Source organism: Musa acuminata, chromosome BXJ3-4 (genome assembly GCF_036884655.1).
Source record: "Musa acuminata AAA Group cultivar baxijiao chromosome BXJ3-4, Cavendish_Baxijiao_AAA, whole genome shotgun sequence".
NCBI classification, from domain to species: domain Eukaryota; kingdom Viridiplantae; phylum Streptophyta; class Magnoliopsida; order Zingiberales; family Musaceae; genus Musa; species Musa acuminata.
The window spans coordinates 512,127-531,133 of NC_088352.1; the positions used below are offsets into that span (position 1 = coordinate 512,127).

The following is a 19,007-nucleotide window of genomic DNA, read 5'->3' on the forward strand; positions in this document are numbered from 1 at the left end:
TATATTTAAAGAGAAGGCTGTGTACATTGACCCTTTCTAAACCTCACATTGGCGGAAGTCTTGTGCACGGGGCACACTCTTTTATTTTTTCTCTTTGATGTATAAAATTATTTTCTTTTAAGAGATTTGTATAATCAAAGGTCTAGTTTCGATATTAATGCTTGACTTTCTAAAATTGATGGCTTTCTCAATAGATAAGATTCAGTCTGATCAAGGATTATATCAGTCCATACCAATTGGTATCGGTGTACCAAAGACTTGAAAGGAAGAACACCGAAAGAGGAAGGAAGAGGTGGCTATAGAGGAAGAGGATGAAGAGGAGGAAGGAGGAGGAGAAAGAAGAAGGAAGAAAAGGAGGCGGTGGAGGAACGGGAGGAGGGAGGAGGAAGAGGAAGTAGGAAGAGGAAGAGAAAGGAAGAAGAGAAGTGAAGACGATGGAGGAAGAGGAGGAGAAGAAGAGGAAGCATAAGGTGTGCAGTGGACAGTGGGGAGACAGCGGTGGCGGGCGACAGCAGTGGCAGCTTGTGGGGCTCTACGCGTATGTAAAGAGGACTGCAGCAACGACTCACAGGGCTTTGTGTGTATGGAGAAGAGAACGTAGGCTCTAGTTTTAAGATTTTTTTCTTTTTTAATAGACTGGACCAGACCACTCGAAATGGGGGTAGTCCATGTCTTGTTTTGGTCTTGGACTGATATATACTGGTCAGTACAAGCTGAACCAGGCAAAAATGCAGTCCTTGTGTGTTTGAACTGCACAATTGACAATGTGGATTAGACTGATGTCTGCAACCTATAGCTTTGTGTGTTTGGAGTCAAGTAGGTGATTGACTTTCATTATTTTCCAGTTGAAAGACCGAATATAGCATCTTTATCAGTCTTTTCAATTATATGAGACTATTATTGTAGATTCAATTGCTCAGTTTCAACTTTCAAGTCTAGGTTTTTGACTTGAAATTGGTTTTCCATGGTGTTAAAAGTTATGCTGGATTTTGATTTTCTTTTTGTGCATTTAATCCTTAACTGGTCCACTTATCAGAGGCATTATTTGATTGTGAACCACATTGGAACTATTCGAGCGGAGCATGATGACTTCTCAATTCGTTTTGTTTCAGCCTTGAATCAGGTTCTTGTCTTTATCTTTGATGCCTTTGTCCACTATGGTATCAAGTCCCATTATTTGTTTTTGTGGTGGTTTCTTTTTGTGAGAAGAACATTCAATTCAACTAGTGGTTGTCTAAGCATTAACTTTTTCTCAGTCTCATATATATTATGTATGTGCGGCACACATTAGTATTCTGTATACTGTGACACATATATTCACACCATCTTTTTTATGTATGTGCGGCACACATTGTATTTTCTTGTACTGGGCGTCTTTGCCTTTGAAATTTCACTTGTTTGCCTCTTTGGATCCATAAATGTATGTTTGTGTGCGCCTGCAGGTATGACATGCTATAATTTGTGAGAAAATAAATAGTACTCCATGACTTGATCATTAAATTCTCCATTATGCTAATTTGCAGTTTTCTTTTCTGTTCTTTATCTGATTTCTTTAGTTATCTCATTGCTTCAATTGTTGGGTGGTTCTGTATCTAGATTGTTGTACTAAAATCAACTGATGGTGCTGATACTGAGTGGTCTAGAGAAGTCAAAGGAAACATGTACGACTTGGTTGTTGAAGGTTGTCAGCTTCTCAGCCGATGGACTGGGCGGATATGGGAACAATGTGCTTGGAAATTCTCCCGCCCATGCAAGGAACCTGCTGCTGTAGGTGCACATCAGAGTTCCACCACCTTTTTTGACTACGAAAAGGTTATACTTTGTTTCTTTAGTTTTTATTTTCATCAGTGGTGTAGTATCCTTGTATGATCCTCGAACCTACCATGACTATTGGAGCTAATAATTCATTAAAATGTTTTTAATTTTTAGTGTTCAATTTCTCTTGCTTGTTGGATTTGTTCTGTCTGAAGCAGGATTATTTATACAGCAATGTTGTTTTGTATGCTCATCTTGATTGTTTTCCATTCATTGCTTTATGCATGACTGGGTTTTCTCAGATTTGCTGGTTGTTCCATAGTCATGATTAAAATCATTTTCTTGCTTACAGTTATGAAGTTTATTTCTTAAGTGCTATGGAGCTTATAGTATTTATCTCTTACAAGTTTGAAGAGTTTCTGTTTCTGCACAGTGAATAAGAAATTGCTTTCTATTATTTGATTAACATATATCTGATGGTTGAAATTGTGCCTTTCTTTTTTTTAGGCAAAATTTGTGGAAGATGTTACCTAGTCTTGATCATATGCTGCATCTATATTATCTTATATTCTTATGCTCCTAAATTATATTGGTTGTACTGATTTCTTTAACTATTATTTTTGTGATATAAACTGCCAATAATCACAATGTAGGTTGTACGTTGGAATTATACAGCTGATGAACGTAAAACATTGTTAGAGCTTGTTGGTTACATAAAGAGCATTGGTTTGATGATGGAGCATTGTGACACATTAGTTGCTGATGCTTTATGGGAAACAATCCATGCAGAAGTGCAAGATTTTGTGCAGGATAGGCTAGACACCATGTTGCGGACAACATTTCGGAAAAAGAAAGACTTATCTAGGTAAATTTAGCAAATTCTGATGTCATGTCATAAATCCCTTGAACCTCTTCGCAAGCTGGTCATGATATAAAATGCATACTTTTCTATGTCATAGGTAATGCTGATGGCTAGTAGGTGTCAGGTTTTTTTGTTAAACCATTCTTATTTATCTCTGCGATTAAGCTCTTTGCTTAATTTGGCTAGTAGAATATGTTCACAAGATAGTTTGTTATAAAATCCTCATTTTTTGCTAGTTCTTGGAGTAACAATTTATTTGATTTTGAATATTGTTTGACTTTGACTTTTTTCCACACAGTCAGTTGCAAAAAATTGAGAACTTATGAATGTTAATGCAAATGGGAAACTTTTCTTTGAGCTGTCTTATGTTGAACTTCTTTATGCTGTATCACTCGCTATTGATGCTAAGCCTCTGTGACCTCATCAAATTGTCCTAATAGTAATAGATGGTTGTACCTCTATAATACCTGCTACTGAAATGAATTTCAACTGCTGCACATGCTAATTCTTTTTTGTTATTCATTTTGTTTATGACAGAATTTTGTTGTGCTGATGATAGGTTCGACTATTACAATTTTTATTCTATATATGAGTACCAATATGCTCTACAAGTTTTTGATGTCTTGAGTTTGATGTTTAAGATATTTTCTTTCTGTAAATGCATCAGTTCCACTCAGTATATAAGCAACTTGTTCTCTTTTCAGGCTTCTTTCTGATATGCGTACCCTATCAGCAGATTGGATGGCAAATACAAGCAAAGCTGAGCCTGAATTGCATTCATCGCATCAAGAAAATGAGGAAACCAAGCAAAATGCATTTTATCCAAGGCCAGTTGCTCCCACTGCTGCTCAGGTTTGATTATGTTCTTGTGTCATTTCTTTTATTCTGACAGTTGAATTTTTGTTAAAGTAATTGGGACCAATGATTTAGGTAGTTGCTGAAATATTCCATTTTGTCCAATAAATACCACTGTTAGGAGCATGGACTGCAGTTTCGCCCTGGTAGGAGACTAGCAATATGTACCTGTTTGGGCGTGAATTTATATGTGGACTGCCCCCATTATGGGTGGTCTGGACCAACCTATAAACAAAAAGAAAATACTTTCTTTTGTTTAGGGCTAGCACTGTTGATTTTGGGTGTGCTTCCTCTTCCTCCGCTGTCTCCTCTTCTTCCTTTCTCTTTGTCCTTCCTCCTTTCTCCTTCCTCCTCTTTCTCCACCACCTCCTCTTCCTCTAGTAGCATGTACTGGTGTACCATGTCGATATGTTGGTACCAGTTGGTATGTACCATTCCAGTTAGGAACCGGAACCCCATGGTTGGTATGAGATGACAATCCATGAGGGGTGAAAGTAAAAGTGACTTTGTGCTATAAATAAGTAATTGTGCTCTTATCTATTCTATGATTGTTTTTGTGTTTTTCTTTCTCCTCTTTTGTTTTTCTCTTTTTTGTTTGTTTAATCAGCATAACAATTTTCTGAGCCATACTAGATGACTTGTACTGTACGACTTCACATATAACCAATAGTTACATTCTTGATTTTGACATAACTTGGAAAATCATATCGCATAATATTCTCAGCTTATATTTTTGTAGGCCAACTATTCTTTATGTTATACTATATTTGTAAATGTACTTCATCGTGAATTAATGTTTTATATGCATCAAAATGGAACAAGAATGCTATATTCTTGATATTTTGACAAAGATATCATAGCTGCAATATTTGTAAAGTTTTATCTATTTTATTAATTTTCTTGAATAAGTTCCGCTTGTGCTGGTAGGTTGATATGTGCCAAGGCATACTAGATGACTTGTACTGTACGACTTCACATATAACCAATAGTTACATTCTTGATTTTGACATAACTTGGAAAATCATATCGCATAATATTCTCAGCTTATATTTTTGTAGGCCAACTATTCTTTATGTTATACTATATTTGTAAATGTACTTCATCGTGAATTAATGTTTTATATGCATCAAAATGGAACAAGAATGCTATATTCTTGATATTTTGACAAAGATATCATAGCTGCAATATTTGTAAAGTTTTATCTATTTTATTAATTTTCTTGAATATGTTCCGCTTGTGCTGGTAGGTTGATATGTGCCAAGGCATTTTTCTCTTCGGTCTAATTTTCTTTTATGTTCAACATTAGTTGATTAAATAAAAAATTCAATCTCTATGTATAGGTACATTGCCTGCAATTTTTGATTTGTGAGCTCGTTTCTGGTGGCAATTTAAGAAAACCTGGAGGTTTATTTGGGAATAGTGGCTCAGGAATCTCAGTTGAAGATCTTAAACAGTTGGAGACATTCTTCTATAAACTTAGGTTTTTCCTACATATTATTGATTACAAAGGTGCTCATTCCTATTTGATGTTATTTTTTTATGTATTTATTTTTATGCTATTTTTTTTTATCAAGGTTGTGTTTTAGGGTAACTTGGTAAATATGATTCACTGTATAGTACTATGCCCATGTAAGAAAATGCTAAAGCATCTTGTGAATCAATAACTATTTCTTTTGTCCAACTTAATCCAAACGAATTGATGCCTTCAGCAGGGCCAAAAAAACTAAGTTATCGATAATTTTATTTGTCCTACTTAATCCAGAATGAATTTTGCTTGTCTTCTTAATGCATTAAGTGGGGCCAAGGGAACATTAAATATTTTCTGAACCAATAATATCTTATGTCCACCTTAATCTAAATTAGATTATTACATGTCTTTTCGTGTTGTTATGTGAGGACACCAATGTGTATCTAGTTGGTAATTTCTTATGAGGGGAAAACTTTTTATTTTTGTTTTGAATCTTCTATTGTTTATGCATTCTTTTAAACTTGCAATGCTAGAATTTTAAGAATTCTAACCTATTTGCCTTGTTTCAACTATAATATTTCGTACAAAGCTTGAAATTGAGCAAACTCTTTTATATGTTTGTCAATATTATTTGAATGATTTGACGCACATTTGTCTATCTAAATATTTATTTCAATTGATCTCTCGAATTTTGTTAAACAGAGACAAAATGATCTGACCTTTATGTAGGGAAATCTAGAGGTGACATCACATACGTAACGGAAGGACATAAAACAAAAACTCTAAATTTCCCAAAAAAATGTTTGTCGTCATGCGAAGATTGGTGTGCAAAAACCCGCGAAACTTAAATCCATGAGTGAGATAATTGTGTTTTACCTAGGGAGATTATATCTTCCTGAATTCTTGTAGATTTGTAGGAGAGGATGAAAGAGGTCAAGCGCCCTCCTCTCTAGCGGTGATCTACACAGTAGGACTACAACGACGCTTCTCAAATCGTTCCCTAAATCTCCACACTTACTATCTGAGGAGAAGGAGATAGGAGATAGGAGAATATGAGGTGGCCGTTAAGAAACCTCTAGCCTATGAGTCTTTGGTTCGCTTTTATTTATAGAGACCCCCTGTCAATTTAACCTTAATGGCTCCTGTCATATTGGGTATTGGATCTTCATTCAACTATCCAAACCTTTTAGATTAGTGAATCTCTATCCAATAATCTCTCATTGACTTTTATTTGATCTCATTCATAAGATTCAATAATTCGGGGGCATATTGGATATCCAATAAGATAGGGGTTCCGGTGGATATCTTATATCTGAATATCTACTCGTCGCAACTCCTACCATATGTGTGTGACTCTCTAGGCTTAATATTGAGCTAGCCATGAGTCATATATGTTAGAACTCTTTCTGTTTCAGTGAATTATTGTCTCCATAATAATTTGCTTAACTAATTGACTGTGGACGTACTAGGCTACTACGCCGTAGCCCCTATACGATATAGGGGAATCTAATCATTTGGATTTATATGTCCTTAGTTATCGTGTACCAGTAGTCCATCATTCATCTAATCTCCCAGATATTATATAACAAGCATGATGCTATGAGACCCATACAGTTTCTACTCGAGTCTCGCTCTGATCGGATTCTCCCGGAGAACTATTTCTCTCTCAATCCGAATAACTCTAGCCAGAGATTTGTCTAAGCAAGAACACATAGGATATTCTTCTTATGATAGCTAAGGAGTGGCAGCTTAAAAACCTCTAGCTTATGGGTCTTTAGTTCCCTCTTATTTATAGTGGCATTCTGTCAACTTAACCCTAATGGATCCTGCCATATTGGGTACTGGATCTTCATCCAACTACATAAGCCTTTTAGATTAGTGGGGCTCTACCCAATAATCTCTTATTGGCTTTTATTGGATCTCATCCATAGGATTTAATAATTCAAGGGCTTATTGGATATTCAATAAGATAGGGGTTCCGACGGATATCTCATATCCGAACCTCTATTCGTCACAATACCTGCAATAAGTGTGTGACCCTCTAGGCTCAATATCGAGCTGGCTATGAGTTATACTATCATAACTCCTTCTGGCTCAATGAATTATTATCTCTATAATAATTCACTCGACTCATCGACTGCGAACGTACTAAGCCACTATGTCGCAGTTCCTAGACGATACAAGAGAATTCAATCCTTTGGACCTATCTATTATAATGTATCTATAGTCTCTCGTTCATCTAATATCCCAAAGATCGTATACCGGGCATGGTGCTGTCAGGCCCATATAGTTTCTACACGAGTCTCACTCTAATCAGATTCTCCCGGAAAATTCTTTCTCTCTCAATTCGAATGACCCTGCTAAAGATTTGTCTGAGCAAGAACACACTTGAGATATTCCTCTCATGACACTGAGAGCTGATGATTCTCTATCGACACTCAATAGCCCTCGTAAGGTTGGCTATCACTCTCGATGACCGGCTGTGCTAGATCTGGAACCTCCAGACCTATAAGTTCGTTATCAAAGAGTGGAGTACTCATACAGTACATCCTTGGTGTCTCAAGTCTAAAGACCAAATACACCACTGGGACGGCGGAATCACTGTCTGACAATAAGACATCATCAATCATATAATATTCCGTGAGCGGATCAATCAGTGAACTTATTCTCCAATGAGCACCTGCACTGTATCCATAGTGTCCACACACGAGCAGCTATAAGACCAGTTGCATTCATCATATGAACGAGTATACAACACACCAGTCTGTCCGGTTATCTTGATGCCCCTCTCGAGTAACCTATGATCGGAATTATTTATGATTAGTATTTAAAGGTGAATTAATCTCATTATCGTGATCTTATCACGATCCGATTCCTATTGCATAAATCCATACACATCACAATATATTCATGCAACAGACAATATAAAGTGATAAAATGCTAAATAATAATAATAAATAAAAAGACTGCATGTCAAGTCACACGTGCTATCACTCACGTGATTGGTTTGCGGGGCACTTATGACTAACACATAGTAATGTAGTGGACTCTTACTAGTGCTCCCAGAGACCAATAGCAGTTCGATATCGAGATTTTGAACTAGGGTAGCTATATTCTACAAGATGCACTTCATATTACTTAGCACAATTTTGAAGATGTTTTGTGCCTGATATTAATTCCATTGCTTCTCTTATAATTGGCTAAGATATTCATACATTCCTTTTGTACTTTGTCTATGAACTTTTCTGTCTTTGAATGGATAACAAACTTCCAGTAAATTCAATATTATAAGTGTGCTCTGATGGTCGAAAGAAAAATAAACAATATTTTATTCTTAAGAGTAACTCACTGTTGTCTGGTTATTGCAGCAACTATTTGTACATTGACAGACCTTGGGTTCCTGTGGTTTAGAGAATTTTATTTGGAATCTTCTCGTGTGATCCAGGTAAAATTAATAGAACTGGCATTTGTTTAGCTAGTTATCGCATCAGTTAGTATTGGTTGTTTTCGGGTTAACTCTCTGTCAATCTTCTTAGTCTCCAAATTTTTATGCTAGACTTCTCTGTACTTGTCCAAGAATGTGCTTTCACCAATTAACAGAACTGGCATTTGTATAAATTAATTATTCTCTAAATCTTGGAGAAATTTGTTTAACATAATAGCTTTGTGCAGTTTCCAATTGATTGCTCCCTTCCTTGGATGCTCGTGGATCATGTGATCGAGTCGCAAGATGCTGGACTTTTTGAAAGCATTCTAATGCCATTTGATATCTATAACGATTCTGCTCAACATGCACTAACAGTGCTGAAGCAGCGATTTCTTTATGATGAAATTGAAGCTGAGGTATGTGTAATATGCATACATTTTTGACAGTGTTCAAAATGTTGACATTTCTTTTGCTTAGATGTTAATAATAATAATTATTATTATTATAGAAATTTGTGCCCAGCATGATAGCTTATGTTTGTGACATGACTATGGTATATATGTAAACTATGTAAAATATTTTTTTATTTTGAGCCATAACATTACATAATTGTCGAGGTATATTACTCATCCTTGATCTGGTGAAATATAGTTTGATACCTTATGAAGAAATGTAGTTTATTAACTTGTGAAGTCACTTACAAAAGCTGATCACATGCTCCCATGAATTTTATAAATCAGATTGAGGCATAACATTAAACAATTCTCAGGTTTCTTTCTATTTTTATATATTAACTTTAGGTTTTGCTGAGAGGCGGGCCTAGTTCAATGGTTATTTTGCTCCTTTACCACTTGGGTGACCAGTGTTAGGGTTTCAATCATGGAAAAAATCTTTGTATTAATATAGATATGTGTTCGTACTTTGACCCTTCCGACACCTGTATTGGGGTAACTTCATGCATTAAGTTCACTTTCTTGCTTACATTTAATTTGCTAAATGTCTAATTTGTACTAGTGGCTTATTTGTTATGAATATTTAATTGGTTCCACATCAGAACTATGTGTTATGATCTGGTATACAAGACATAGTGTGTAACTTCTTGTAACTTGATCATAAGTGCCTTGATACTGGAAATTTGAGGTATATTATGCACATAATGCTGAAGCAATATTGCTTGTCTTTTACACAATGCTTTGCTATATTAGCTTCATCAAACTAACAATTGTGGTGTTATTTGTTATGAATATTTAATTGGTTCCACATCAGAACTGTGTTATGACCTGGTATACAAGACACAGTGGGTAACTTCTAGTAACTTGATCATAAGTGCCTTGATACTGGAAATTTGAGATATATTATGCACATAATGCTGAAGCAATATTACTTGTCTTTTACACAATGCTTTGCTATATTAGCTTCATCAAACCAACAATTGTGGTGTTAAGCAATTGGTTTGAATATATAATTATGCTTTGAAATTCTTCCTATTTAATTTCATACAAACTTCTTGAGTTATGAATTTTGTATTTGATGTGCTATTTTTGCAAATCAAACTTTTACTTTTAACATTTTGCTGGATGTGACTTGAGATTTTTCTGGCCTGTAGGTTGATCTTTGTTTCGATCAGCTTGTCAACAAGCTCCATGAGATTATATTTTCGCATTACAAAAGCTTTGCTGCAAGGTACTTATTCGTTCCTACCATTTCTCATCACATCATTAACTTCAGATATGTGCTGCCTTTTAGTGTTTTTTCCATTCCTTTCTACAGTGTATTACTTGATCAATCCTTCCTTTCTGCATGTGATGATGCTTACAATTGTTCGACTAAACCTATGAGATTCAACAAGATTTTCAAGTTGAGGAGAATAAAGGTTTGTAGAATCAAGTGATATCCTAAGTGGTCTTTTACAACATATTAATATCTACATTTCTGTCTCTTGTAAATGAGTTTTTCAGTGTATTCTATCTTTATTATTTGCTAAATGAAAATTTATTATTGTTTATTTTTTTAAGGTTTTGGGTAGGACTATAAATCTGAGAAGTCTAATCACTCAAAGAATGAATAGATTGTTTCGAGAGAACATAGATTTTCTCTTTGATCATTTTGAGAGCCAGGATATTTGTGCTGTTGTGGTAAGTTGTTTTACTAATGTTAGATTCTTAGAATGTAATGTTTTTGGTTTAAATCTAATACTTTGCTGCTTACAGGAATTGCAGAAGCTCTTGGATGTCTTAAAGCTGACACATCAATTTCTCTGCCAAGATCTTGAACTAGATTCCTTTACTATGATGCTGAATGAGATTCAAGAAAACCTTTCTCTTGTTTCCTTCTCTAGCCGTCTCTCTTCACAGGTTTTGTTTCTTATCTGTTCTCTTAGAACTTGACATTTATCTGTTATTTGTAATGTTAATTTTACATGAGAGCGAACTTTGTTATGAAAGTATGGCTGCTTGCAACCTGAATGTCCAAGGCATGAAACAAAATTTTCCCTTATAGATGAAAGTACGCTAATCCTCCTAGGACCCTACAATGGTGAGAATCTCTTTTCACCAGACCCCAGTGTAGAATCTCTTGCATCATACCCCTTTTTTTAGTGATAATTATAATTAGATAATCTTTTTTTTTTTTTCATTTGATAAAAACCCACAGGAAGATTTTTTCTGTGGCCTTACTTCTGCAATAAATCCTGAAATCCTTGATTCATGGAAAAAAATGTAATTACTGAAATAAATCATACAATTAATGTTGGCAACTACATGATTTTGTGCATGGAGCAATAACAAATTGTTTGGGGCAATAACAAATTCTGTAATATAGAGTGAGAGCAGTATACTGCCTCTATCTCAACTTAGTGACCTTCTTGTTAGTTTTCTATTTTCCCCTCAATTTAGAACCTTGAAATTTTTTTTTTACTTCAATATGTCTACAGTTCTTAACATATTTTTCTATTCTTTTAAACATCACAAAAGTAGCTTCCATCCTGACATTAAGTGAAATAATTAACCAATTACTTTTAAACATAAAGTAATTTTTGCTTCCATCCAGACAATAAGTGAAATGATTAACCAAATATTAGAGGTTCTTGCACAATGCCCTTTGTTGCCCATCACCTAGCAAGGCTCTTTCCTTTGGCATGGTTCTTGAGATATTTAACTTGTCCCATTTTTCAGAAATTTCTTTCCAAATGAAAGGCTTAAATCTATGAGTTTTTGAGTGACAAAATGTGGGATGGATTGTGATCCTTGATATTTGTGCAGATCATTGTGATTTGAGTGACTATGAGTTTCTTCATCCAGACAATTTCTTTGGTTCTTTGGTTTTACTTCCCAGTGTTTAGATTGACTTGGGGAGAAATTGGGTTGGCGGTATTTAAGCCTTGATGTGAAGTAACCGTCTGAGTTGGTTACCAATGACATTGTTATTTATTCTATTTGAATGTGATATTAATTATTTATTTTATTACTAGATTTGGGCTGAGATGCAGAATGATTTCTTGCCCAACTTTATTCTTTGTAACACTACCCAACGCTTCATTCGTTCTGCAAAAGGACCATGCCAACCTTATGAAAAGGAAACTGTTCCAAGTGGAAAACCATACTTATATTGCGGCTCTCAGGTAAGATACCTATGGAATTGTGAAAAACTGTCTTGCTGTTCTTATTTGTCTCCCATTTTCATTCATGTTAGCTTATATATATAATGATGGTTGAGTGATGCTTCATTTTCCGTTAACAGTAACTTCCTCTCTTGTTTGGTTATCTCAGTCAATGTAGGTAGGCAGTAGTCAATATAGATAGGCAATAACAATTATAAAAGTTGAAGAAGAGGCAAGCAGATAAATCAGGGATATGTTAAACAAGCAGTGTCTTATTATTATAATAGCAGTATCGACTGCTTTGTCAATATATTCAGTTTTGGGTTTGAATTGCATAAACAAAGAAAAAGAAAATAAAACCTGTATAGTTAACAAGATGCAACACTTACATTGTTGGCCTTGATAGGTACAAAAAATTATCAAATACTTAGAAGTCAAATACTTTAATCAAACACTTTAGTGATCCATAATCTTCACCTTGAAATCATAATTTATACTCTAAAGACGTCTGGATTCCTGACCTTTTCAATTGAACTATATCTTGATGAACATATGATCTAATAAAATAAGAAATCTTTTGTTTGATGGCGTAGGGTTATAATTATCTTTTGTTACCTTGCAGGATGTTGTGGAGATGTGTTTCATGTCTATGGATTGGCACTAATTCTAAACTTACCACAAAGAAATGCTTATTTATTCATATGATGAGATTCTGAACTTGATAGAAGATTGCATATGGAAATTTCAGTTGTATAGTTTTCTTGAAGCTAACAATTTGAACATTTAAATAGAGCATTTGTATTTGCATTTCAACACAAATATGATCAAAGTTTAACTGATGCAGATCAATTAGTTTTTGCAACTGTTTATCACATTTATGTAGTTTATAATTTTTGAGGGAAAATTGTATGATTTAGTACATTCCTTGCAGTAAGTTCTGATGTATTAGATTTAACATGCTCGTGAGGACTTATATGATTTTAATGAAAACTTGGTTTACAGTAACAGATTTGTGTGCTATAATGTGTGATGAGCATGTTCTTAATTCATTTAATACTTATAGTAATTATGTAAATTGTTGTATATTCTTGTTTAAGGTACTTCTTTGTTATTCTTATTTTTCAAATTTAAATTTGGGGATTGCTAAATCAAGTATGAGCTAAACTTTCACAAATTGATCCTTCTGCATTAAATTTTGATTATGCTTTCTGTTTAAAGTATGCTTTCTTCACTAGATTTTCATTTTCTTAATATATTTTGCAAGAAGTTGAGTCTATTTCATGAATCTTTTTTCTAGCGTGTTTATTTGTAAAGTATAGTCAATATTATGTTTTGAGTTCTTGCATGTTAGAGATTGATTATGATATTATCATTTTTCTGTAGGATTTGAACATGGCCTACCAAAGTTTGGCATCATTATATTCTGAGTTCTTTGGGATTCCTCATATGTTTGCTATTGCCCAACTTCTAGGGCCAAGATCAGTACCTTGGATTGTTAGAGCTCTGTTGGATCATATATCAAGTAAGGTAATATTGAAAAAAAAACGAAGGGATGCGTTTGTGTTGGCATTCTAAACTACTATGAAAAGAAAATTCCCAGTTTGATATTTTATTTTTTGTTTATAAGATATCCATTATACTCCTTATGCGCACATTATTTTATTTGATATTTTATTCTTTGTTCATAAGGTATCCATTTGTACTACTTATGCTCATATTATTATATTTGATAGGCAATTGTGAATAATAACTCATGCATAGTCAGACACTTCTCTTTTATTGATTGCTTTAATCTTTACTTAAATGTAGCAGTCGGATTATGCTTTTAGTTGTTTTGTGACTGAACATTCGGACCATTACATTCTAAACTTGCATGCTATTGATATATTTGGCCAAAATATGAATTGGACACTACGTTTCAGTTAACATGAAAATTAAACAGCCCATTCTTATCCGAACTACAATCCCCTAGTGGATTATCGTAGAAACATCACTTTGAGGATAGTTGAATATGTATGCATGTATGTGTACAAGGATTTTAATTTCGAATGATACCGCCCGTACCAGGCGATATGTATCGATCTGCCAGCAGACCGGTATGCGGATCGTCCGCTACTGGGCGGTACTGTCGATTGGGGTTGTTTCTGTCCCGTTATTGCTCAAAATCGATCGGTAATGGTCGATTTTGACCGTCATCGCCCGCTACCGGACGATATTAGCCGAGGGAGAAGGAAGAAAAGGGAGAACCTGGAGATCCGACGTTGCTCTCTCTCGACGATCTTGATCCGTCGCTGCCCTCCCTCGTCGGACACCGCAGATGTGATGTCGCCTCCTTGTCTGAGGCGACGAGGCCTTGGCGTCGTTAGTGACTTGTCCTCATCCACACGGGGAGAAGAAACGAGGATATATATATATATATACATATATATATATATATATATATATATACATATATATATATATATATATATATATGTATGTATGTATGTATAACTCCGGCATGTATGTATGTATGTATGTATGCTTTGAGTAAATTAGAGGGAGAGAAAAGAATAATGAATGTATATGATTGTTGGAAACTATGTTGCCTAGAGTAGCAGTGGGGTAGCATTGGATATTGGACAAGTCTAGGCTATATTGACGTATTGTGTCAGTATTCCGGTACCTACCAAGTTTCAAAAAAGCTTGAAAAAAAGGTTGATACAAGTGTTTTTCGGATGTATAAACCCTCTACTAGGCACATTGGATGATACAAGTCGAGTATAAGTCTTGTATGGGATGTATTGTCCGATTAACCCTCTGCTGTAGGCAATTGGATCGGTAAATACCACCCATATCGAGTCATACCAGATGGTATTACAAACCTTGATTGGTGGTAGCATTTCACATTTCACGTTTCCTCCCGAACGCTCAGTTGACTCCGTTTGCTAATTTCTTATTTTTGAACTTAACCTGTCATCTAAGTATCTTTACATCTTTCTATGTGTTGATAAGTTTTTTCTTCCTAGCATTTCATCCAATGCATCTAAAGTTCTCCTTTCTGGTCTTAATGTTGTACTACTGTACTACTACTTCCACATTATCTAGTATTTGAAACCTCTAGGAAAAGCATAGGTCTCTTGCTCTTTCTAGCTTTATATTGTTGTTATGAAATTGGTACTGGTTGCCATGGTTCACAAAATTACAGGATGAGATTTGGCAAGATAATTTATAACAAAATCATAATTAAAACATATATATATATATATATATATATATATATATATATATATTCTACCTTTATATTCTAGTGGATAACTTTTCACAAAAAAGCTATATATAAAATACCAATAACCATATAAAGGATAATGCAAATTGGAGAGAAATTCATAATAATTTGTAACTATATGCCATAATGATCCAAAACATAGGTACAGTTTTGAAAATAGCGATAGGCTCCATTGTGGCTCATGGATGGCCCAGTTTTAGTATTGTATCATGAATTGTGTTGAGGCCTAGTCTGTGCCATGTTGGGTGGAGATTTGTGGCCTAGAACATTTGATTGTTTATTTTATTGGCAATTTCTAACTCCTATCTCTTCTTACGAATGAGTTGTATGCAGTTCTTGATGTCTTATTTTACACCAGCACAAATAATACTCTAATTTGATGGTTCTAGTCTTTTGAAGAAGTTGATTTGATTAATGATAAAGCTAATCGCATTTAAATTTTTGTCAATTAAGTTTTATGCTCGGAATTGTGATTTACACTATATGTTTCAGAATGCTACACTCGGTGCTAACTTTTGTGTATTATTATCCTTTTTGTGCAATACAACAAAACACCGCAACAAACATATAGGCTCCGACTATTTGTGATTGGTTATCCTTTCCTGCCATTGAACATTTTTTAAGGTTGATATTTGAAGTTGAACTGCAGTTGTGATGCTCTTTTTCTTGCTATACTCAAATGATGTCTTTAAATGAAGATTATTAAGTGAATACTAATTGATACTTTAGATAACGACAATTGTACCAAGAATAACAGGATTGCAAGAAGCATTGCCAAAGTCTATTGGGCTACTTTCATTTGATGGTGGTGTAGCAGGTAATTATTTGAAACTATTAAATATTTGTATTGAATTTGAAATTATATTTATGATCCTTCCATCATGCTGGTATTGTTTATTCTTAGCATCAGTAATGTTGTCGTAAATTGCTGCTCATGATGCCGATTGTGTATTAAAAACTACCTAGGATTTGGTTGAAAATTTAGAAGAAACTGATGATTGTTGAACGGTTGAACCACTTAAACATATAGTTATAAAAGATTGACTTTCCCACTTTGATTAGCTTTAAAGAAAGTATTAACATCTCCAAGCATGCTAACTGCTTTCTTTTCATTGTCTCTGTGGGTTGGTGGTAGGTAGGTAGGTAGACTGCTCAACTTATTCATCAAAATGTAAGAAAAGTACAAAAGTGAGAAAGAGAAGGAAGGTTGTAAGCCAGATAGATGTCTTAACAATGTACAAGCATCAAATTCTAGTACTTTCTTTATATAAGGCACATTGATTCTCCACTCTACAATATTTGTAATGGATTTACACAAAATTCCATTATTCTTTGTGCTCCTTGAAAAGTCTCACATTCCTTGCCTTCCATTGTTCCTAGTTGATGAAAGACAAATGAGTTGTCTCATGCAAAACTTTATCTTCCCTTAATGTGTTTCTTTCTCCCGTTAGACAACACCTTCTTAAGCTTCCTAGGATACTTCACATCTTAACATCCAGATGATTTATCCCATACCTACGTAGGGATTCACATGCTAAAAAAATATGGTTCTTCACCTTATCTTGCCAACCACACAAGTAACAGATCACAATGTCTTTCTTACTTCAGAAGGATATGTTTTGAGTGATCTGCCCTTTAGAAACATTCGTAGAAAGCATTTCACTTTATTTGAGGTCAGACATTTCTAGAGTGGCTTGAGAAGGGGCATCATGTTCCTCCAAATTAAGTTTCAAGGGTAATTTGTCTTGATGATTCCCATCTATAATTGATAAAATCCTTTCCATATGGAGAGAGGAAGAGAGCCATTAGAATTATCTCATATGCCCAGGAGCTTGTTAAACTGCATTATTTCCAATTCCAAACCAGATGTACACAGCAACATTCGCAATTTCATTTATCGATCACAGCATGGACCAAGTGTTGTATGTCAACAAAGTCTTGAAAATACCTAAAAAGACTGCAAAATGGAAAAAACAGCAATTGCATTATATAGAGCTTGTATTGCTTTGTATCAGTCGATACAGGGTCCTGTACCAGACGTATCAGGAGCACAGGGTGTACCACCTGATTTACCTTGCTCTGTATACTGGTGACCCATTGGACCAGTACATACCAGTACATACAGCGTGTATCATATTGTACCCGGCAATATTGCAAACCTTGGCTTACAGTCCTTTAATCCAATTGTTTAATCTCTTCAACTGAGATGTATATTGCTTGACGTACCAGAACGTTAGATGAGCTGAACAATGACCTATCCATCCAAAGGTTAAGTCACAACCATAGGACTCATCTTCTAGGTTAAACCAAATGCCTAGACTGAAGCTACTTCATAGTGCAGGATACCTTTCCCAATTGAGGATAGGAGTAGGACTGCTCTCAGTGTCATCCCGTAGTCTTTTCCCTTAGCAAACATGACATTTCCTGCCATAGAAGGTTGCACCCATTGTTGAGCTTCCACTACCACTTACCAAATAATACTAAATTGAATTCCTTCAGATTCACAAAACCAAGATCACTTTTTCTTTCTTTGCACTCTATGAACCAGGAAAGAGGCCACCACCCTCCCATCCAAAAGAAATCTGTTGACTTTTTTATTAATCAGAGTGTGAGTTTTGATGTCATGGTAAGATTGGTCCTTTGCAATGTGGGCAGCAAGATTCAAGTTATAAAAACAACATATCAGCTTGTGAGGGTAAGGTTACATGTGGGACTCTTCCCAAATCCCATATTGATGGGATCTTTGTCCATTGGGCCTCACTTTTTTATTTATTCATCAAACATAATTAAAGATATCAAATTACAAAAGTGAAGCAACTTGTTGACTCCTAGTGTATTAGATTTTATTTGAGATCTCATTAGTAGTATTGCGCTTTCATTTCCCAAAACCAGTTACCTCTTTTCTACCTTTAACAATTTTGTTTGTTTTTCTATCTCCAATCTTAATCTTCTGATTTTATTTATTAGTTCAAAGTCCATTTTTTAAGGGATTTCTATGGTTTCTTGTTTCTTTCTAAAAGATGATTAAGTTTAAGAGCCAAGTTTCTAGATGATAGGTACAGATTCAAGTAATTGAACAACCACTACATGGTTGTATTTTCTACAAGGACTTTAGACTCATCTAGAAAAACTAAAATCCAACTCTCTCTAAACAAGAACTTTTTAACAGACGAAGCAGTTAGTAGATGACATTGATATAAACTATCTCTATGTGAATTATCTATCAACAGAAGTTTGAAGATGCTAAGTTGCTAGTTCTATTTGTTTTTTGTTTTTTTTCCTTACCTTGCATTTGCAATCTTCTCTAGCATGGCAAGTAGTTAAAAGAGCCTGCAATTGGACTTATAATGTGATTATTGTTTCCACATTCTTGTTTTTTTTGTGACAATTTTATACTTAATGTGCAGGCTGCCAAAAGTTTATACATGAGCAATTAACATGGGGTGCAAAGTCAGAACTTAAAATTGAAGTTCTTCATGGCCTGAAAGAAATAGGAAGTGCATTGTATTGGTTGAGCCTTCTTGATACTGTATTGGTAGGTACTGTTACATTTTTCTCTAAAGCTCTTCTTTACTTTAATGCTGAATTTTCACGTTTATTGGATAATGAAATAAGCACCACTTAGTCTTAATCATTACTGTATAAAGCTTCACTTTCTATATATGTATAGATGTCTTGTTGTTATACCTTAAAATTTGGTTCCTGAAACTGCAAGGCCTGTGATCAACTCCATGTTTCATTAAAATAAGGGCATTCAATGGTTAATTAAAGTAT

At 34.7% G+C, this 19,007-nt stretch overlaps 1 protein-coding gene across 2 annotated transcripts in view; it reads left to right on the top strand.

Moving 5' to 3' along the window:
• LOC135636688 (protein PIR-like) overlaps nucleotides 1–19,007 on the top strand; it is a 50,287-nt gene that overhangs the window by 20,190 nt on the left and 11,090 nt on the right. For both annotated transcript variants that reach the window (XM_065148590.1, XM_065148591.1), the window contains exons 12-26: nucleotides 1,030–1,123; nucleotides 1,597–1,812; nucleotides 2,409–2,620; nucleotides 3,322–3,469; nucleotides 4,813–4,981; nucleotides 8,309–8,385; nucleotides 8,613–8,783; nucleotides 9,974–10,050; nucleotides 10,138–10,240; nucleotides 10,383–10,502; nucleotides 10,578–10,721; nucleotides 11,837–11,986; nucleotides 13,349–13,492; nucleotides 15,963–16,050; nucleotides 18,641–18,768. In XM_065148590.1, the coding sequence (XP_065004662.1) occupies nucleotides 1,030–1,123; nucleotides 1,597–1,812; nucleotides 2,409–2,620; nucleotides 3,322–3,469; nucleotides 4,813–4,981; nucleotides 8,309–8,385; nucleotides 8,613–8,783; nucleotides 9,974–10,050; nucleotides 10,138–10,240; nucleotides 10,383–10,502; nucleotides 10,578–10,721; nucleotides 11,837–11,986; nucleotides 13,349–13,492; nucleotides 15,963–16,050; nucleotides 18,641–18,768 (2,041 nt within the window). The remainder of the gene's footprint in view (nucleotides 1–1,029; nucleotides 1,124–1,596; nucleotides 1,813–2,408; nucleotides 2,621–3,321; nucleotides 3,470–4,812; nucleotides 4,982–8,308; nucleotides 8,386–8,612; nucleotides 8,784–9,973; nucleotides 10,051–10,137; nucleotides 10,241–10,382; nucleotides 10,503–10,577; nucleotides 10,722–11,836; nucleotides 11,987–13,348; nucleotides 13,493–15,962; nucleotides 16,051–18,640; nucleotides 18,769–19,007) is intronic.